General features: G+C 44.5%; 1 protein-coding gene across 6 annotated transcripts in view; it reads right to left on the bottom strand.

Annotated features, from left to right (window-relative positions):
- Positions 1–23,058, bottom strand: part of dync2i1 (dynein 2 intermediate chain 1) — a 140,346-nt gene that overhangs the window by 25,529 nt on the left and 91,759 nt on the right. For all 6 annotated transcript variants that reach the window (XM_078537262.1, XM_078537269.1, XM_078537275.1 and 3 more), the window contains 3 exons: positions 20,086–20,245; positions 6,044–6,157; positions 3,950–4,011 (listed from right to left, as the gene is read on the bottom strand). In XM_078537262.1, coding sequence (XP_078393388.1) covers positions 3,950–4,011; positions 6,044–6,157; positions 20,086–20,245 — 336 coding nt within the window. The remainder of the gene's footprint in view (positions 1–3,949; positions 4,012–6,043; positions 6,158–20,085; positions 20,246–23,058) is intronic.

Genomic DNA, 23,058 nt, shown 5'->3' with positions numbered 1-23,058 from the left:
CTACATCTTCCACTTCATCAGCTGCAACTAAGGGCTTTGCACTTAAACCTCAATGTCCACCCAAGCACTCATTACATGTCTGTGAAACATACAAATGCAGCACAAAGGAGCCACCCTCAGCTAAGGTAACACATGTGGATTTTATTTTGATCCATCATATGGTCCAACAAAATTAATTCCAAACGTTGTTACAACGTCAAAAAATAAAAATTCTCTAATCTAGGGCCAACACAAATGCATCAGTGACAAACCCGTGGAGTGCCTAAGGTGCCTTATGCTTACATTTATGGGTTCTGCGTCTGGGTGCCACCCCATCGCTCGGAGTGGCTTCTGAGACAGCCTGCTGACTCTGCTGTCCTGTTGGCCTCGATGACCTTGGTCGTCCTCTGGCCCGTGGAGCCTGTGCTGGCCCCGCCTGGGAGGGAGTGGCCAGTTCCACAGCTGGCATCTCCCTAGTCGTTGCAGCCTCAACAGATGCAAAGGTCACTGGCAGAGGGGCGGAGGAGCTGCTGCCCTCATCCGGAGCGCCCTGAGAGGAGCCCGCAGAGACGACAGGCAGCTGCTGTGCCAACATGAGGTTGCTTTGGGCCTCCCTGCTCACCGTAGATGGATGTGCACCAAGCTGGGACACTTGGTGCCCAGGCCATCTCCCACATTGCCAATGACCAACTGTGGCCACTGGCACTGTGGGGGCTTGCAGGTCCAAACGTATCCCCAGGAGAAGCTGGTTGTTCTGCTGGAAGCCCCTCTTCAGGAGAGTCGCCATTCTCTCCATGGAGGAAGCCTGACGCTCTGACATGAGGCTCATGGCATCACTCACGCTCCGCGTGGATTCCTCCACCACAGAGACCAAGCAAAGCACGCTCTCATGCAACACTCCCAGATGCTCCTGCACATCCGGTCGCATTTCCTGCAGCTGCTGCATGTGGACGACTCCAGAGGCACATCAACACGGCCCAATTCAGCATGTGCCTGGTCCCCCTGTAGTCCTCTGGTTGCTGGCGCATCGGCATTCTCTGTCTCTGCCATCTCCTCCAGCGATTGTGAAGTGCCCTCTCCACTGTGCCCCGGGACACTAGCCGATGTAACAATTCCCACTGATGTGCTAGTCTCTGCGCTGGTGCCTGCCTCGTTGAAATGGTGTGACACAGGTGACAGTTCAGGCCCCTCAGGTGTGAGAGGGGGCATCTGCAATTCCTCCTGGTAGCCATGCTCTGATGATGCTGAAATTAACAACAAGGACAGTGTATCAGTTAGTGTGCACACAGTAACACACTTCATCCCTTTCCCCCAGGCTCATAATGCACTCAACCTTCCAGAACCTAAGGAGACGAACATTGGTGGGGTGGCAAATAGTCAGGAGGAGGCCCAAACATTACAGGCATATACAGACGGGCTGGTCAGATGGCCTAAGAAATGCCAAATGGAATGTTATGTGGATAAGTGTGAGGTAATTCACTTGGGCAGGACAAACGAGGTGCGGGAATACACGAGGAATGGTAGGGTCGTGGAAAGTAAGGGCGATTAGAGAGACCTTGCTGGGCATGTCAACTGGCCTGTTAAGGTAGCGGGACAGGTACATAAGGAGTTTAAGAAAGTAAAAGCCATACTTGCCTTTATTAGCCAAGGAATAGAATGTAGGAACAGGGAGGTCATGTTGCATGTGCAGAAAATGCTGTCGAGGCCACATCTACACTTTTGCATTCAGTTCTGATCAGCGCTTCGTGGGAGGGGTGTGATTGGAGTGGAGAGAGTGCAGAGGTCGCTAACCAGGATGCATGCTGACCTGGAGAGTTGGAGTAACATAGCATACATTGGTGAAATTTGCCATGGAGTACAGGAGATTGACAGGTGACATTATTGAGCTTCATAACATTATGAGGGGCATAGATCGGGTGGACACAAAGCAACATTTCCCCTTGGCGGAGGGATGACTAATCTGGTGGCATTTATTTAAGGTAAGGGCATGAAGTTCACAGGTGAGGTGATGAGGAACTTTTGGACAGAGTAATGTGGGACGCACTGGCTGAAAGGGTGGTAAAGGCAAAAACCCTCCTAAGATGTAATAAGTATTTGGATGTGCAGTAGCGATGCCATGGCATACAAGGCCATGGAGATATGGTCAGAAATGGGAAAAGGCGACTTTGGAAGGTGCTAGACACGTGCATCTTCAAAGGGCCGAGGGATCTTTGTCTATGACCCACACGGTCTAACTATCAGTCTGTGAATGAACAGTGTTGCTGCATTAACGATTCCAACAATCATTACTGCTTTGGATGGTGGGAAGACAGAGCGGGTTGGACTGTGGGCCTCAAATACCTGGCCTCTCCACCCCAGCCTCACCGACACCTGTGGACCTGGACGCATGGCGCGTTTTTAGCTCCAGGGCCTCCTGTTCAAAACGGGTCAATATGACAAGTTGGGCCTGGCCGTCTCCAGTGCGCAAACATTCATGCGCATTATGCACATTTTTCTCCTGCAAAACAGAGGCCATTTATTGGGGCTGATCGCTCATGTACTCTGCACGTGCACGCCGCACCCCAACCACAGTGGCCCATCTGAGGCTTCCAGTGTCTCCTGTCCACGCTACTGGTGGGTGGTCACAAAAACATAGTACGGTTGCTCCCAACCCCACCCCCAACAGCCACCTTGGACACATTCTGCGTCCATCACTTTCAGAAACACACGGTCTTAACTCCCATGGCAAGGAGGCGCAACTAGGTGCGGCGCCAAGGGCACCAGATGGCTCTTGGCCATGACGCCATGAGGCTCCCCTTCCACCATCTCATCACCGTGAATAGGATATGTGTTGGAGCTCTGAGTATGCGCCTAGCTGCATCTCCTGCAGGTTGCCCCCAGACTAGTCATGTGCAACTAAGAACAACACATGGTGCAGGGAGAACCCATTTTCTCATGAGCCACTAAGGCTGATGTAAGCATGGTCACTATCTGCTTGACCACCCAGCATACAACAAATGCCCAACATGAGTCAATGCAATCACGACACTAAGACCTGGGGGGGGCCTCAAAAGACTAAGGCTACCTGCTGGGTTAAATGCCCATCGCCAACACAGTACTCACCCTTCCAGAGCGCAACAAGTCGTTGAACCACTAACGGCACTGGATCCAGGTGCACCGCACCACGTCCCAAGAGCTCACAACCTCCTCCCAGGCACGCTTCGTCATGGGGGGGGCCCTCCTCTTCCCATTCCAGGGAAACAGCAACCCTTGCCGTGCTGCCATCTCCTCCACAAGGGCAGCAAGGCAGTCATCGGAAAAGCAAGGGGCACATTGGCCCCCCGCTGGCCTACCCTGCAGCCTGCCCTGCTCCTGGCCCACACCCTGCACTCCTCCTCTGGCCTTCCCTCTACATTGGCCTGCTGTGCAGACCCCCTGCAGTGCCACCTGCAGCTGGCCATGGTGAACAGCCTAAAGGAGGCTGCCTGGCCTTTTTTTATACAGACTGCCAGGTCGCCATTGGACCCGGCAGTCTGTACACGCCTGCTGCAAACTTAAGACTCCCGCTCTCCATGGGAGTCGGAAGTACGCTGGGCGAGCCTTAATTGGCCCATCCATGCAAAATGGTGTCACGGCCCGCGTCAGCATTAGCTCCGCGCACCCAATGGAAAATTTAGGCCAATATCCTTTTTGTGGAAACACAAACAAATGAGAGTAGTGAGGTTTGCTTAAATACCCAATTGGTCCAAGTACAGAATTTTAAATTTTCTTTCAATCCTGTCACATAGATATTCTGATGCAAACAGTACAGTTCTCAGTTAGTTATTCATGTGCTTATCAGAAGTGAACTATCCAATACAGAGTCACAAAATTACAGAAACTTCACTGGCCGATTCAATGAATAGACCGATCTATTTACTTCTGTTAACTAATCCAATCTAAAATATAAATTACGTAGACCTTCATGTAGAGCGACATGACTTGTGCTTACCCACAGATTAAGCAATCCACTTTCATCAAATGATGCGAGCTGAAAAGACAGCCCTGAGCGTCCTGAGGTGGAAAAAAAGAAAATCTTTAAATGCTGAAATGAAAAAATTAAAATTGCTAACTATCCCCATGAATCTAAAATATTTTGATTTCAACCTCTTTTAAACATATTACAAATAAATTAAAGTTCTAATCTGTAGAATTGAACCTTTGAAGTGTAGGCACTGTTGTAATGTAGGAAACATGATAGTCAATTTGTGCTCCCACAATAACAATGTGATAATGGTCAAGCAATCTGTTTTATTTTTGTGATGTTGATTGAGAGATAAATATCGGCCTGTACACCATGATTCCACAGCTGTTCTTTGAAATAGTACCATGGGATCTGTCACGAAAACATAATAATTTTCATAATATTATTGTGATTTATTGTAAAGGTAGGTTAACAGTGGGATTTGGATTAGTTTCTCTGTGTGAGGTTGTGCCTGTGGGGATTTTAATTGAATTGCAGTCAGCTAGTCTGGAGCTTTTGAGTTATCAAAAGAGAAGCTAGGTTTGAAGTGCTAAATACGTAAACACAGCTAAAGTTTTAGAATATGAGGTGTGGAGAACATTTGCATTTTTAGATAAACCAGAGTAGTGAATTCCAAAGAGATGGTAAGGTGTTACACCTAGCCATAAGAGGCTAAGCCAAACAGTGTGTTTATTTTTCCCAAAGACTGCTGATAATATGAGTACTATGGAAGATTTATATTATGGAAAAAGTAAAGTTGCAAAGACATATTGGAACAATGGAATGTACATTAAAAAGGGAGAAACATGTATAAAGGAGCTGAGGCAATGTGTAAGCGGAAGGAATTCTAAGATCTAACAAGTGTGAAAGGCCTCCAGCCTCAAGGTATCAAGTTGCTGTCAACAGAAACCAAAGCTAAGAAAACTCACTGTGAATATCACTGTCCAGGGTATTGTGTGCTTTGCCTGGGTCTGTTGAAATGTATTTGTTTTTACTGTTGCCTTAACGGAAGTATAACTGGGAGCTAGATTAATTAGGGAATTTAGAAGTTATTACAGCAGTAATTTGTAGACCTATGTTTCTATTATTAATAAATGTTTAATTTAGTTTTGTAAAAAGCCTCAAAGACTCTGTGGTCTTATTACTAATGAATTCAAGGCACGCATCTTGAAATAAAGTACAAATTGCAAACAGTTATGGCAGCTGTTTCAAGTTTCCCTCTGGGATTTGAGCAGCTCGGCATTTAGCATCCGCTGTGCCATAACAGATCTTTTCCACCCACCTGATAGGTCCTTGGCTTAACATCTCATCCAAAAGATGACACCTCCAACAGTTCAGCACTGAACTGCTGTGTCCACTTTGAGCTGTGCACTCAAGTACTGGAGTAGAACTTGAACCCAGAACCTCCTGACTCGACAGCAACAGTGCTACCGGCTAAGCCACAGCTGACACAAACATGATGTTCAGGCCACACTTCCCTGCACGGAAAGTCTGGTCTCAGTCAGGGCATCAAATGAAATCAGTAGGCAAGATCATTCCCAACGGGAGGAGCAATAAAAACACAGCAAAATGACTTGATAGGTCACTCTTTTTCACCTGTAGCTCCAAGCAGGTGATTACAAAATGCACTGGCAGAAGCTAGGCGGGGATAATTTGCTTGCTGCTTTGGCATGGATACTGCACAGCATATTTGAATCCTGTTCCGGCAGGAGAAACGCAACTAAGGAAATGGAGGTGGAATTTTCATGCCCGTCATTAATTTAAATGCTTAGAATGGACTTATTGCTTTAATACTGCAGGTCTCTAATTAAATAGTCAATTTAGTCTTACGTGATTTTGCTCAAATTGAAATACCAGGCTCTAAACATCTAACAGTTGGGTAAGATATAAAACAGGGATCACAGGAAGTTGGATGTTGATCTCCAGAATAAATATATATATTTTTAAAAGTTTCCTTTTTAATGAATATTATTGTTTTTAAGTTATACTCAATGGAAGTAAAATAAGTTTTTCATCCAAGACAAATGATCATCTTTGATAGAAAAACTGATGGAAGGACTACAGTACTGACTGAAAACTTACCTTCCTGGGATGAAAAGAGTGAAAGCCCAACACCATGATTCTCAAAGCAAGCAGATGACACTGGATAAACAGCCTTCACTGCACAACAGTGATTGACAGAGGTCAGAACGCCATCTGTAATGAAAGTTCACTGAAATCAAACCCCACATCCTCAGAAAACAAATTTTTCAGAGTTCCTAATGTTTTGCATGTATGATTACACTTATTGCAATGTGATGACACCAGGCTTCCATACGATGTATTCAATTCTGTCAACTTCACTGTATCAGGGACACTTGCCATTGTTTCATGCCAAATTGTCTATTGTATCTCATCTCAACCAGGTTTGTCTGGAAAACCTAACCTGAAGGAATTTTAAAAGCTCTCAACTGGTTTTTGCTTCCATTCTTTAGTTAAATGTAAATTCTAAGATTCAGTCAAGAGGAACTCCACAAAGCTGGTATTTCATTTATTACAGTTCATGTCTATTCAAAAAAGGAACACAAGGAATACATCAAGTCTACAGCACAGAAACAGGCCATTTGGCCCAAGATCAATGCCACACAACTTATGCTAAACAGGAGCCTCTTCCCTCCCTTCTAGGATTCTGTGATAATAAAAGTCAGGGAGGGCATAGCAACTGAGATATTTTGAAAAGGACTTTCTCAGAACCGATGAAGAAAATATTGAAATGGATAGTGAATCATTTATGGACATTAGTTATGGGATGTATTGCTGACATGCTGTCAAATTTATTTGCTCTTCAGTCCACATGATTGTAAATGAATATAATTAAAAACTCAGGCTGCAGCTTGATATTGCATCAATGGTAATGAAGTACAAAACAAAAACAGAATTACCTGGAAAAACTCAGCAGGTCTGGCAGCATCGGCGGAGAAGAAAAGAGTTGACGTTTCGAGTCCTCATGACCCTTCGGCAGAACTGAGTAAAGTTAGGAGAGGGGTGAAATATAAACTGGTTTAAGGTTGGAGGGGGTTGGTGGAGTGGGGGGAGAGAAGTTGGGGTGGGGTGGTTGTAGGGACAAGCAAGCAGTGATAGGAGCAGATAATCAAAAGATGTCACAGACAAAAGGAACAAAGGGGTGTTAAAGGTGGTGATATTATCTAAGAAAATGTGCTAATTAAGAATGGATGACAGGACACTCAAGGTACAGCTCTAGTGGGGGTGGGGTGGAAAGACAGACGACAGGGTGTTACAGTTATAGATTTAAAAATAATGGAAATAGGTGGGAAAAGAAAAATCTATATAAATTATTGGAAAAAACAAAAGGGAGGGGGAAGAATCGGGAAGGGGGTGGGGATGTGGGAGGGAGTTTAAGATCTAAAGTTGTTGAATTCAATATTCAGTCCGGAAGGCTGTAAAGTGCCTAGTCAGAAGATGAGGTGCTGTTCCTCCAGTTTGCGTTGGGCTTCACTGGAACAATGCAGCAAGCCAAGGACAGACATGTGGGCAAGAGAGCAGGGTGGCGTATTAAAATGGCAAGCGACAGGGAGGTTTGGGTCTTTCTTGCAGACAGACCGCAGGTGTTCTGTAAAGCGGTCGCCCAGTTTGCATTTGGTCTCTCCAATGTAGAGGAGACCGCATTGGGAGCAATGAATGCAGTAGACTAAGTTCGGGGAAATGCAAGTGAAATGCTGCTTTCAAGTGAAGGGTCATGAGGACTCAAAATGTCAACTCTTTTCTTCTCCGCCGATGCTGCCAGACCTGCTGAGTTTTTCCAGGTAATTCTGTTTCACCACCTTTAACACCCCTTTGTTCCTTTTGTCTGTGACATCTTTTGATTATCTGCTCCTATCACTGCTTGCTTGTCCCTACAACCTCCCCCCCGCCCCCAATTTCTCTCCCCCTACCCCACCACCCCCCCCAACCTTAAACCAGCTTATATTTCACCCCTCTCCTAACTTTACTCAGTTCTGCCGAAGGGTCATGAGGACTCGAAACGTCAACTCTTTTCTTCTCTGCCGATGCTGCCAGACCTGCTGAGTTTTTCCAGGTAATTCTGTTTTTGTTTTGGATTTCCAGCATCCGCAGTAGTTTTTTGTAATGAAGTACAAGACTGCCTTCAATTCAGTAAGCCAATCACTCCAATTGGGCTATTGCTAGTCCTTGGGTCACAGAACTCTACTAAGGGAAGTTATTAATACTGCATTTTAGGTAAGGTTTTGGGAATTTTTTGTAAAATCGAGAAAAAAAACACAGTACTTTGAGAATGTAATTACAGTCGTGTTAGAGTTCCAAAGTCCACCCCCTTATCCTCGCCGCAGAGCCTGGGCAATGAGTAAGAAAAGGTCAATCAAAATAGGGTGAAGTACGGTGCGACTCCTTATGTCCTGAGTTGCTTTGGTTACTGTGAAGGCTTGTTAGGAACCCTAGAAATACTCAGCAAATGGGGCTCTGGCAAACAAGTCCTCAAAGACAGAACAGGCAGAGGAAGATCTGCCATCTGGAATATCTCAATAGCTGTTCTGGCAGACGAAGACTACAGCAGAATGAAACCTCCAATCACCTTGGTTTCCTTGCCATTGGTCAAGACACGTGTGGAAGCTGGTGTGCAATGGTTTCTCCACGCTAAAAGATGTCACGCACAGGCATCTTTCTTTCCAAGCACATCTCCCAAGCCTTTTGGCAATGGGAGCAGGATTGTGTTGTCTGGAAGCTTCTGGTCGTGATCTGCCACAGAGGTAGCAGTTACAAGATTATCATAAAGCACTCGGATGAAACAAATGTGCCTTTTAGCAGTTTTAACTGCAACTGAGCAGCCCTCTTTAGGATTCAATCAGCTCACCCCTTATTGGGGAGGGGGCTATAAATGGTGCCCTAAATAGTCTGCCTCACCTTTCCCAACTGGATAGCCACATCCAGAGGGCTCACTTTCTGTAGAAGAAACACACAAAAGACATGAGTATTAAAGTTTGGGATCTGGAACATCAGGACCTTCATGGACACACCCGCGAGTGAATACCCAGAGTGCTGCACTGCGTTTGTCACCTGAGAACTCCGGTGATAAGGTTTCGACATCGCCACCGCGAGTGAGACCTGGCAAGCTAGAGTGGGCAGCTCACGGAACTCTGAGGCAACAATGTTTTCTTCTGGAAAGGGGCATCAGAAGAAGAACACAGATTTCATGAAGTTTATTTGCCATCAAGAATGAACTTGTGAACCAGCTTCATGGGTTCCCCCTTGGAAGGAATGAACACCTCATGACTCTTCGCCTCAAACTGGTAAAGGGCCAATTTGCCACTGTGATCAGTGCATATGCCCCAACTTTAGACGCTAACAATGAAACCACGGAAGGTTTTATGCCAAATTTGACCAAGCTTTCTGTGAGGTTCCAAAGGAGGCTTATTCTTCTCTGAGATTTCAGATCTCTGGAATGGAACAACTGGCAGGGAAGGAGTTGGAAATGTCAACTCCAACAACATTCTTCTCCTTACCAAATGCACAGAATGTGGGCTTATCATCAACAGTGCTCTGTTCCACCAGAAGGACAAGTACAAAACATCATAACAACACTTATGGTCCAAGCACCAGCACCTGATCGATTACGTCATTGTCCGTGCCTGGAACTGCAAAGATGTCCACACCACCACAGCAATGACAGGGGCTTATGGTTGCTGGGCCGATCACCGACTTATTCATTCAATTATGTCCATCAAACTGGTTCCCACATGACAGGTGCAACTGAACAGATGTCCACCAAAGATCAATTTCGAAGCTCTGAAGGATCCAATCAAAAGAGACCAATTCCAACAATGACTTAGGGAAAAACATTCAAACTTCAATCAAGAACAGAAGGGGAGAGCAGTGCCCTCAGTTCTTGGGATGTCCTTAAGGTCAATATCATCAATGCCTGCAAAGAGACATGAATTTTCTGTCAGAAAACATCAGGATTGGTTTGATGAAGACGAACAGGGTATCAACGAGCTGCTTGATTGCAAGCATGAGACCTTCTACACCCAGCGGAATGACCCAAACTCAAAACAAAAGAGACTGGCTGACCAACAAGCAAAAGCCAAGGTGCAAAGGTGCATCTGCAACATTAAGAACATGTGGTGGGTAGACAAGGCAAAGGAAATTCAAATCTCACTGATATGAATAATATCCGTGGCTTCTTCACTGCCACAAAGACCATTTTTGGCCCAAGTATTCAAGGACCAACTCCTCTGAGCCCGAAGTATGGGGAGATCTGATCAAGGAAAGGGAAGCTGTCAACACCTGTTGGAGGGAGCATTTTGAAGACCTTTTCAATCAAGAATAAAATGTTGACAAGAGTGTTTTCAACTCAATCTAACAACACCCAGTTAGAGATGAGCTCGGAACTCCACCAATGCCTATCGAAGTGATGAAAGTCATCACGTAAATGAAGAACAACAAAGCAGCAGGTGATTGCATCCCCTGTGAAATCTTTAAGCATGGAGGAGAGGAATTAACATTACAGCTCAATGCCCTTGTCCTGCAGATCTGGAACCAAGAGGAAGTCCTGAATGATGCCATTATTGTGACAACCTTCAAGAAAGGAGAGAAATCCAACTGTGAAGAAGGGCATCTCCCTACTTTCCATTGCAGGAAAGATCATGACAAGATAAAAGCAAAATACTGCAGATGCTGGAAACCTGAAACAAAAACAAAAATTGCTGGAAAAACTCAGCAGGTCTGACAGCATCTGTGGAGAGGAATACAGAGTTAACGTTTCGAGTCCATATGATTCTTCAGCTGAACTAAAGAGAAATAAAAATGTGGTGAAATATAAGTTGTTTAAGGGGGGTGGGACAGGCAGAGCTGGATAGAGGGCCAGTGATAGGTAAAGGCAAAGGAGAGATTGCCAAAGATGTCATAAACAAAAGGTCAAAGGGGTGTTGACGGTGGTGATATTAGCTAAAGCATGTGCTAATTGTGACATAAAGGTTAGAAAGCAGGATGAGCAAGTGACAGATGGCCCTAGTGGGGGTGGGGTGGGGGGAAGGGATCGAAATGGGCTAAAAGGTGGAGATAAAACAAAAGATAGAAATACATTTTTAAAATAATAATATAAACAAGTGGGAAAAGAAAAATATATATATAAAACATATATAATGATTATTAGAAAAAAGGGGATCAAAAAGGGGGTGAGGATGGAGGAGAGAGTTCATAATCTGAAGTTGTTGAACTCAATGTTAAGTCTGGAAGGCTGTAAAGTGCCTAATCGGAAAATGAGGTGCTGGTCTTCCAGTTTGCGTTGAGCTTCACTAGAATATTGCAGCAGGCCAAGGATGGACATGTGGGCATGAGAGCAGGGTGGTGTGTTGAAATGGCAAGCGACAGGAAGGTCTGGGTCATGCTTGCGGACAGACCGAAGGTGTTCTGCAAAGCGGTCAGCCAGTCTGCGTTTTGGCTCTCCAATGTAGAGGAGACCGCATTATAAGCAGCAAATGCAGTAGACTAAATTGAGGGAAGTGCAAGTGGAAGTGCTGCTTCACATGAAAGGAGTGTTTGGGCCCTGGGACGGTGAGGAGGGGGAAGTAAAGGGGCAGGTGTTGCACCATCTGAGGTTGCATGGAAAGGTGCCGTGGGAGGGGGTTGAGGTGTAGGGGGTGATGGAGGAGTGGACCAGGGTGTCCCGGAGGGAACAGTCCCTGCGGAATGCCAAAGGTGGGGTGAAGGGAAGATGTGTTTAGTGGTGGCATCATGCTGGAGTTGGCAGAAATAGCAGAGGGTGATCCGTTGAATGCGGAAGCTGGTGGGGTGATAAGGAGGACAAGGGGGACCCTATCATGGTTCTGGGAGGGAGAAGAAGGTGTGAGGTCGGATGCGCAGGAAATGAGCTGGACACGGTTGAGGGCCCTGTCAACCGCTGTGGGTGAGAAACCTCGGTTAAGGAAGAAGGAAGACATGTCAGAAGAACTGTTTTGGAAAATGGCATCATCAGAACAGATGCGACGGAGGTGAAGGAACTGAGAGAATGGGATGGAGTCCTTACAGGAGGCAGGGTGTGAGGAGCTGTAGTCAAGGTAGCTGTGGGAGTCGGTGGGCTTGTAATGATTATTGGCGGATAGTCTATCACCGGAAATTGAGACAGGGAGAGGTCAAGGAAGGGAAGGGAAGTATCAGTGATCGACCATGTGAAAGTGATGGAGGGGTGGAAATTGGAAGCAAAATTAACAAATTTTTCCAGGTACAGACAAGAGCATGAAGCGGCACCGTAGCAGTCATCGATGTACTAGAGAAAGAGTTGTGGGAGGGGGCCTGAGTAGGACTGGAATCATGACAAGAACCCTTCTGAATAGACTTATTACATTTGCTGAAGAGCTACTCCCCAAATCTAAATGTGGGTTTGGGCCACCAAGAGGTACAACCGACATAATTTTTACAGCTCAACAGCTATAAGAAAAATGTCGCGAACATCATCAACCTGTTTACATAGCGTTCTTTGACTTGACAATGGCCTTCTACTCTGTAAATCGTGAGGCACTCCAGAAGAGTCTGCTGAAGTATGGATGTCCTCTAAAATTCATTACCATCCTTCACCTGCTTCAAGATGATATGCGAGCAGTGATCCTCAACAACAGATCCATTACAGCCACTTTTGAGGTTAAGACAGGGGTAAAACAAGGTTGTGCCATCACTCCAACTCTTTTTTGATCTTCTTTGCTGCTATGCTGCCTGCCGAGAGACAAGCTCCCTGCTGGAGTGCAGCTTATTTATCAAATGGACAATAATCTGTTTAATTTCAGACAAGTCCAATCAAAAACCAAAGCCACCCAGGCCTCAGTCACTGAGCTCCAATATGCTGGTGATGCTGCAGTAAGTGCTGTATTGGAAACAGATCTCCACAGAATCATATTTACTGAGGCATACAATAAGATGGGACTTAGACTCAACATTCAGAAGATCAAAGTCCTCCATCAGCAAGCTCCAAATGCACACACCCCAGCCCAATTGATTAGGATTCATGATGAGTGCCTAGAAAATGCGGAACACTTCCAGTACCTTCACAGAAGGCTGACATTGACAAACAAATCCATCATCGCCCGAAATTTTCCTCTGGCCACCTGAGGAAGCAAGTGTTTCAAGATCTCGACATCAAGACTAAAACCAAGCTCGTGGTCTACCGTGCTGTTATGGACAGTGGAGGGACAGTTCAAACTGCAGTGATTTCTTCTTACCACCTGCCCATAAGCAGAAGGTGTTTTGAATTAATTTTTTTGGAAGAATAAGCAGTGACATATGTTCCCAACCCTTTATTTTTTGGGATACAACTGTACTAATAATCCACAGCAAACTAGAGTTAGGATTAACTCAGAAGGTTTGTTTATTTTACACATTCAAAACCCAAAAAAAGTCTTCGCCACTTCCCACCCCGCACATGCAGAGAGTAAAGAGGGGGTAGAGAAAAGGACCTTTACAGTAAAAAGACCACAGAAAAATGAATACTAGTTCATGTGAGTTCCAGAGTCCAAAGTCAGAATCCAGAGGTGGTTCCTTTGTGGTGGAGTTCCGTTCTGATGTGTTTCTGGTTAGATAAACAATACAAAAATCCTTGAAACTAATTATGCTGCTGCACGATGGGCTTTTCAGTGTTTAGACCACTTGGCAGGCATTGATCAGAGACTTTTAGAATCAAGCAGGCTTTGTGGAGTTGAGACTGCTTATCAAGCCTGGCTGCTTGAGTTCTGTCCAGTTGATATTAAAACAGCAGTCTGGCTGTGAAGACCAAAGATGTAAAATTAAAGTGTCCAAAATGCCAGAGGCTAGGGTCATGTGACATGGCCTTTTAAGGGCTAATTGCAGCTTCACAGTTAGTTTCTGTGCTCCTAACCAGGATTCCATTGTTCCTCCTTCAGAGAGAGACAACTTGGTATTGGCATCTCTTCCAGTAACGAGGTTCAATTCTCCTTTCTGATAGCTCAGAGTGGGGGGGGAGGCAGTTTGTCTGCACCTCCTCTCATTCCATTGATTACAAGGGGCTTGCACAATGAAGTGTGAAATTTCAGGAACTGAGAAAAGAATTGTGATCAGGTGACTTGTAGCAGCCATCTTAATTTTCTTTATTCAGCAGAAAAAGTCCAGTTTAAAACAAAATAGCGATAAGGATAAAGTTTTTAAATATACAGTGCTGGGTTTCTTTTCCATGTTGCAGTTGTGATCCCTTCCTTACTGTACAGGGCTGAAACATGGCTAATGTACAAGAGGCACCTCAAAGCACTGGAGTCAAATCTATAAAATCTTAGATATTAAGTGGAAGGACAGATGCACCAACATCCGTGTCCTCTCATATTCAGGCAGCACAAGCATCGAGGCTATGATCATCCGCCATCAGCTTTGTTCGGTTAGTCATATGGTTCGGATGTCAGATACCAGGCTCCCATAACAGATCTCCTTCTCCCAGCTCAAACAGTGCAGGTGCACCAGAGGAGGACAGAAGAAGTGCTTCAAGGTTGTGATGAAAGCCAACATGAAGAAATACAACATTGACATCAACTCCTGAGAGACCATTACCTTGGGTAGAATCAGATGGCGGCAGTGACTGCGGTAAGGATCACAGCATTTTGAGACCAAAGGCAACAAAATGAAGAGGAAAAGCAAAAGCGGTGAAAAGAACAAGCTATGACCTGAACTGAAAATCCAGAACAAGACATCCCACATGACAACAAGTGTCCCACGGGCCATAAGGTCTGCAGATCCCAAAATAGCCTCAGCAATCAACTTTGGACGCATGGAAGACAATCATCCTCGTTAGCAAGGGTTAGCCAATAATACACTTCTGAGGGCAGTGGTTACAATTCAGATTCAGCCAGGTAATAATCTATCTATGTTACTTCAGTGATTCTTGAGTTATTCTGCCCAGGAGAGTGCTCTGAACATATGCACAAAGCTCCTGCCCAGCAATAAAATTTTAGCAGGTAGATTTTCAACAGCATTCTTCTGATCTCCCACCTACTTTGGTGGAAGGTCAGCAAAAAGATAAACTGCAATAACATTTACATTGTTTCACTCATGTTTGCATCAATTATTATGGCAGAATATTGGGTGATCCCCTTCCTGCCCCACAGAAATTCAAAGCATAAATGTTTAAGCAGTTCCAGCAGCAGTATCCTCACTAACTGAACTTTTAAACTGATAGTAGGTAGGCACAAGTACCTTCTAGCACGTTTATACAGCACTGGGTTTACACATGGGAGTACTATAACAGTGACCCAAGATTGACTGTTTTCAGATATATTGTTCCCACGCAATGCACACATGAAGGAAGAACACAGCTGCATCTTGAAGTGATACCTATAGGACCTGATTTAAACTAGCTGCTCTCTGTCAGATGCTATGTGCAACTGTAGACCTCGCAAGGCTGTAGTTATATGGCAGGTCTCCAAAATCATGGCATACTGGCTATGAATGGAGATCAGCAGCCAGAAAATCTGAATGGCATTTCAAAGTGCACTTAACTGTGCGCAGGATCTTCTGCCTGCTCCTAAATCTCCATGATAGTCTCCAGCGTGTGTGAGCATCCAGGGGCAGGCCATAACCATTGGCATTGGGGGAGCAAAGTGAGCACTGTTCATGTAAAAATGGCAGCAGCCCAGGGACTGCACCCCCACCTCATTGCATGCCTGCGATGGCCCAGTGTCTCTTTGAGACAGGTTCAGCTCCACATCAAGTAGTCCTGGAAATCCAGGGAGCAACGTACAGTGACCTAGTGCAACAAGTCTCCCAAGGGCAAGGATCACTGCCCCCAGAAAACTGTATTTTCATATCCCATTGATGAAAATGTGCTTATTTGATTGAAAATCCTATTTTGCTCAAAAATGGATGACCTGAGACTTAACTGCAATGCACTTTGTCAACTCATTTAATACATCGATTATTCTATGTAATTATGTATTCCCGTTTACACCACATACTGTGCCACCAATCTCTATGTCATTAGCAAACTTTGACATATAACTCCCTGTTGCATTGTGCAAGTCATTTAGATATATAGTGAACAGTTAAACCCCAGGACAGATTCTTTGGGGCACCATTAGTCACTTCCTTCCATTTTGAGTACATACCCATTATCCCTACTGTCTGTCTTATACCGTTTAACTAATCTCAGAGCCAGGTCAATAATTTGCCTTCAATTGCATGAGATTAATTTTAGCTAGCAGACTCTTATGTGGAACTTGGACTAGTAATCCAGAAACTCAGTGTAATCCTTTGGGGACCCACTTTCGAATCACACCACGGCAGATGGTGGAATTTGAATTCAATTTTAAAAATCTGGATTCAAAGTCTAATAATGACCATGAAACCATTGTCGATTGTTGTAAAAACCCATCTAGTTCACTAATATCCTTTAGGGAAGGAAATCTGCTGTCCTTATCTGGTCTGGCCTACAGGTGACTCCAGATGCACAGAAACGTGGTTGACTCTTAAATGCCCCCTGAAATGGCCTAGTAATCAACTCAGTTGTATCAAATCACTAAAAAGCCTATAAAAACGTACCACCCGGCATCGACCTAGGCATCAGAAATGACAAAAGCAAGCTCAGCAATGTTGACCCTGCAAAGTCGTCCTTACTTGTGCCAAAATTGGGACAGCTGTCCCACAGAGTAATCAAACAAGAGCCTGACAGAGTCATGCTCACGGAATCATACCTTATATACAGTTTCACCACCATCCCTGAGTATGTCCTGTCCCACTGGCAGGTCAGAACCAGCAGATGTGGCAGCACAGTGGTATACAGTCAGGGAGGGAGTCATCCTGGGAGTCCGCAACATTGGCTCCAGACCCCATGAAGTCTCATGGCATCAGGTCAAACATGAGCAAGGAAGCCTCCTACTGATTACCATGCAACGCATCAGCTAATGAATCAGTACTCCATGTTGTACGCAACTTGGAGGAAGCACTGAGGATGACAAGGGCGCAGAATACACTATTTGGGCGGGGGGGACTTCAATATCCATAACCAAGCATGGCTCAGTAGCACCAGACACAGCTGGCCGAGTCCGAAAGGACACAGCACAGTCCTCGTGGAGATGAAGTCCTGTCTTCACATTGAGGATACCTTCCATCATGCTAAATGGGATAGATTTCGAACAGATCTAGCAACTCAAGACTGGGCATCCATGATGCGCTGTGGGCCTTCAGAAGCAGCAGCATTGTTCTCAACCACAATCTATAACCTCATGGCCCTGCATATCCCCGACTACCATTATACCACCAAGCCAGGGGATCAACCCTGATTCAAAAGAGTGCAGGGGGGGTGCCAAGAGCAGCGCAGGCATTCCTAAAAATGAACTGTCAAGCTAGTGAAATTACAACACAGGGCTACTTGTGTGCCAAACAGCATTAGCAGCAAGCAATAGACAGTGCTAAGCAATTTCACAACCAACAGATCGGATCTAACCTCTGCAGTCCTGCCACATCCAGTCGTGAATGGTAGTGGACAATTAAACAACTCTCTGAAGGAGGAGGAGGCTCCACAAATATCCCATCCTCAATGATAAGGGAGCCCAGGACATCAGTTTAAAAGATAAGGCTGAAGCATTTGCAACACAATTCACTCAGAAGTGCCTGGTGGATGATCCATCCCAGCCACCTCTAGAGGTCCCCAGCATCACAGATGCCAGTCTTCAGCCAATTCGATTAACTCCACTTGATATTAAGAAACAGCTGAAGGCACTTAATAATACAAAGGCTATGGGCACTGACAATATTCTGGCAATAGTACTGAAGATTTGAGCTCCAGGGTTTGCCGTGGCCCTAGCCAAGCTGTTCCAGTACAGCTACAACACTGGCATCGACCCAGCAATGTGGAAAATTGCCCAGCTAAGTCCTGTACACAAAAAGCAGGACAAATCAAAGCCGGCAAATCCAAGCCAGCCAATTACCGTCCCATCAGTCTACTTTCAATCATCAGTAAAGTGATGGAAGGGTCATCAACAGTGCTATCAAGCAGTAATTGCTTAGCAATAACCTGCTCACAGGCACTCAGTTTGCGTACCACCAGGGTCACTCAGCTCCTGCCCTCATGAGAGCCTTGCTTCAAACATGGACAAAAAAGCTGAACTCCAGAGGTGAGATGAGAGTGACTGCCCTTGAAGGCAGCATTTGACGGATCCCAATCAAGGAGCCTAAGCAAAACTGCAGTAAATGGGAATCAGGGGAAAACTCTCCACTGGGTGGAGCCATACCTAACACAAAGGAAGATGGTTGTGGTTGTTGGAAGTCAATCATCTCAGTTCCAGGACATCACTGCAGGTAGTGTCTGAGGCCCAACCATTTTCAGCTGCTTCATCAATGACCTTCCTTCCAACATAAGGTCAGAAGTGGGGATGTTCACTTATGATTGCACAATGTTCAGCACCATTCGCGACTCCTCAGATACTGAAGCAATGCATGTCCCAATGCAGCAAGACCTGTACAATATCCAGGCTTGGGCTGATAAGTTACAGGATTTTGACCCAGCAACAGTGAAGCAACAGTAATATATTTCCAATTCAGGATGGTGAGTGGTTTGGAGGGGTACTTCCAGGTTCCAATCTATCTGCTGCCCTTGTCCTTCTAGATGGTAGTGCTTGTGGGATTGGAAGGTGCAGTCAAAGGAGACTTGGTGAGCGACTGCAGTGCATCTTGTAAATGGTGCATACTGCTGCCACTGTGCATCGGTGGTGAAGGAAGTGAATGTTTGAGGATGGGGTGACAATCAAGCGGGTTGCTTTGTCTGGATGGTGTCAAGCTTCTCAAATGTTGTTGGAGCTGCACTCATCGAGGCAAGTGGGGAGTATTACATCACACTCCTGACTTGTGCCTTGTAGAGAGTGGACAGGATTGGGGGAGACAGGAGGTGAATTGCTGCAAAATTCTCAGTCTCTGACCTGCTCTTATAGCCACAGTATTCATATGGCTAGTCCAGTTCAGTTTCTGGTCAATGGTTAGGATGATGATAACATGGATTCAGCAATGATAGTGCCATTGAATGTCAAGGAGTGATGGTTAGATTCTCTTGTTGGAGATGGTCATTGCCTGGCACTTGTGTGATGCAAATGTTACTTGCCACTTGTCAGCCCAAGCCTGGATATTGTCCAGTTTTGCTACATTTGGACATGGACTGTTTCAGTATCTGGGGAGTCGTGAATGATGCAGAACATTGTGCAATCATCAGCGAACATCCCCACTTCTGACTTTATGGTGGAAGTGAGGCCATTGATGAAGCAGTTGAAGATGGTTGAGCCTAGGACACTACCCTGAGGAAACCTGCAGTGATGTCCTGGAACTGAGATGATTGACCTTCAACGACCACAACCATCTTCCTTTGTGCTAGGAATGACAGAGAATTTTACCCCATGATTCCCACTGACCCCATTCTTCCTGCGGAGAGTAACTCATCTTCTGGCTCCCCAAACCCTGACCACCATCTACAAGGCACAAGTCAGGAGTGCGATGGAATACTCTCCACCTGCCTGGATGAGTGCAGCTCCCACAACATTCAAGAAGCTCGACACCATCCAGGACAAGGCAGCCTGCTTGATTGGCACACAATCAACAAACAATCACTCCCTCCACCACTGACGCACAGTGGCAGCAGTGTGTACCATCTACAAGATGCACTGCAGGAACTCAGCAAGGCTCCTTAGACAGCACCTTCCAAACCCACGACTGCAATCATCTAGAAGGACAAGGGCAGCAGATACATGGGAACACCACCACCTGGAAGTTCTGCCCCAAGCCACTCACCATTCTGACTTGGAAATATATTGCCGTTCCTTCATTGTTGCTCCCTAACAGTATTGTGGGTGTACCTACGCCACATGGTACTACAGCGGTGCAAGAAGACAGCTAACCACCACCACCTTCTCAAGGGCATTTAGGGATGGGCAATAAATGCTGGCCTAGCCAGCTAAGCCGACATCCTATGAATGAATAAAAACACCTCAATGAATGGGCTCAAGAAGTCCATATAAACTAAATCCATAGACATTTTCCTGTCTAATCAAAAAATGCAATCAGGTTTGTTCAACATTACCTACTCTTTACAATTCAGGGTTGGTTCTCTAATCATTCATTCAGTCACTTCTGCAACTCACCAGTTGAGAATGTTGGAGTTCTAAGGGTCCATTCTTGGCTTCCAATCTGAAGGGTGTAGTGCATAACAGAGTGTTCACGAAGATCCCAAGCCACTACTGAACCATCCACCGTTCCCGCAAACAACGATACATTATCTGGGCCAAAGCAGCAGCACTGTACCTGCAGTAAATGTCACAATATATCAGCATTTCTTTTGTTAATTAGCTTCCAATATGGCTAGCCTAATAGAAAGCTAACTTGAAATCAGAAAGCCAAGAGTGAATAATCTCTGACTGCAAACAATAGCTAGCAGAATTCAACAGTGATCTACATACGAATATAGGAATTAAGAGCAAGGGTAGGCCACTTGGCCATTCGAGCCTGCTCTGCCATTCAATAGGATCATAGCTGATCTAATTCTAACTTCAACTTCACATTCCTGCCTACCCCTAATAACTTCTCACCCCCATGCTTATCAAGAATCTATCTACTTCTGCCTTAAAGATACTCAAATACTCTGTCTCAACCACCTTTTGAGAAAGAGAATTCTAAAGTTTCACAGCCCTCAGGGAAAAACTTTCTCCTCATTTCTGTCTTAAATGGGCAACCCTTTATTTTTCAACAGTGGCCCTTAGTTCTAGATTCTCCTACAAGAGGAAACGTTCTTTCCACATCCACCCTGTCAAGACTCCTCAGGATCATATATGTTTCAATCAGGTTGCCTCTTACTCTTCTAAACTTCAGCTGATACAAGCCTAGCCTGTCCAGCCTTTCATCAAAACACAACCCACCCATTCCAGGTATGAATCTAGTAAAGGCAAAATACTGCGGATGCTGGAAATCTGAAACAAAAACAAAAAAGGCTGGAAAAACTCTGCAGGTCTAACAGCATCTGTGGAAAGACAGAGTTAACTATTCGAGTCCGTATGACTCTTCTTCAGAGTCTTCAGAGACACTTCTGAAGAGTCATAAGGACTTGAAACGTTAACTCTGTCTTTCTCTCCACAGATGCTGTCAGACCTGCAGAGTTTTTCCAGCATTTTTTGTTTTTGTATTAATCTAGTAAGCCTTCTCTGAACTGCTTTCAATGCATTTACATCTTTAAATGTAAATATAAGGAGACCAATACTGTACACAGTACTCCAGATGTTGTCTCACCAATGCCTTGTATAACTGACGCATAACCTCCCTACCTTGTATTCAATTCCCCATGCAATAAATGATAACATTCTATTAGTTTTGCTACCGAGTCTGCTGCCTTTCACGTTATTCAGAATGACTTGGAGCAGTACATTTCTTGCAACATTAGAGCATTTACTGACCATATCATGCAAAACAGCTTCTTGTGCCATTATTGAGGGTATGAGTGTGACTGGACGCAAAAACAAATGCTGCAAGTCCTGATTTCTGGTTCTCTTAATCGAGAAAAGAATCATGCTAATAAAGCTCATTCGCACAATTTACCATGTTCCAAGTTCAACAATTTGATCCAAAAATAAGAACACACTAAGTCAGTGTGATTGCCAAATTTAAACAGATAAACCCAGCAGGCTAAACAGTTAATGCTATGGTTGCCAGTTAATACCATCACATGATAGTTGATAGCTCATACCAACTATCAATTTCAGCCTTACACTTTCTAAAAACCTGAGAGAGAAGAATAGTAAGCTGGCAATGAAAAATAAAATGGGTGTTGGAGGGAGGTAATGGAGCTCTACCATAAAACTTTTGTTGGGCAAGCAGGGTAGGCCGCAGCAGGCTGGGAGATGGCTGGCGAATCCAGGAGAGCTGGATTGTCCTAGAAGTGGAAAGCCTGATCTACTGAATTTTGAAATACTCAAGATTTTCACAGGTTCTCTTGGATTTTAATACATCCAGACTCTGTGAAATTAGATTCCTAGGGTATTCAAATTAATGATGATGCCATACGGCAAATTCACTAATTAGAGTTCCTAATGAAAAGGCTGTTCCTCAAAAGGAGCACAGGTTGGAGAATTACCTTATGTCCTAATCTGGACTTCCTTCGAGATTCTAAAATAAATGAATTTGCTTTTAAAAGGAATACGTTATGGTGTCTGCAGAACCTAATTGCGCACCAGTGAGCCTGAGAATAACTTATTCTTTTGATGAATTTTTATGGTCAAAGGGATCTTATGCTGTGAAATGGAATACATTTAAGGCTAAATTTCTGTATTTTCCTCCAATTGAGAGCCAGAATTTGCTGGAGGGCATCTCAGGGCTAGTTAGATGTTTTCTTCAACCCTTCAGCTCAAAAATGCTGGCCCTTCTAAGTTACTGGAAATGCAAGTTAATAACGGCATGATGAAGGCAAAAGGGCATTTGGAAGAGACAGCCTATCGCCTTAACGAATAAGATATGAGATTTAAGGATTGGGAAATAAACAGAGGAAGGACAAAGGAGAATCGTGATTTAGAATGGATGAATTTAATGTCAAATCAGTTCCTTCCTGGAGAAGAAAGAGAGGCAGAAGCAGAAAGGGAAAAAAAGAAAATTAAAATTTTACATTTTTAAAATTTCCAACAGCAATTCAATACCGTGTTATAAAAGTATAATAATTTTCATAATATTTTTCTGGTTTACTGTAAAGTAGGTTTATGGGTGTGAGTGTAGATGGTTCTGTATGATTTAATTACATTTGGAGTCAGGTAGACTGCAAGCTTGAAATTATCAAAAGAAGCTAGGTGTAGAAATGTACTTGAAATGCTATTGAGTAAACATGGATGCTATCTTAGCATGTAAGGTGTGAAGGGAAATTGCATTTTTAGATAAGTGAAGGGATTGTTTGGACTTCATAGGGATCTTAGTATGTTTATACCCAGCCAGATAAGCAAGGTTAAGCAGTATGTTTATTTTTCCCAAAGGTTAGTCACAATATTGGCAACATGAAAGCTTTTATATTATGGGAAAGGTAAAGGATCCAAAGAAATATAGAACAACGGAATTTACATATTAAAGAGAGAAAAAAATATATA

The sequence above is a fragment of the Cetorhinus maximus genome, chromosome 3 (assembly GCF_964194155.1).
Source record: "Cetorhinus maximus chromosome 3, sCetMax3.hap1.1, whole genome shotgun sequence".
Classification (NCBI taxonomy): domain Eukaryota; kingdom Metazoa; phylum Chordata; class Chondrichthyes; order Lamniformes; family Cetorhinidae; genus Cetorhinus; species Cetorhinus maximus.
Note: the sequence above shows the minus strand (reverse complement) of the source record. Positions and strands in the feature narration are given on the sequence as shown.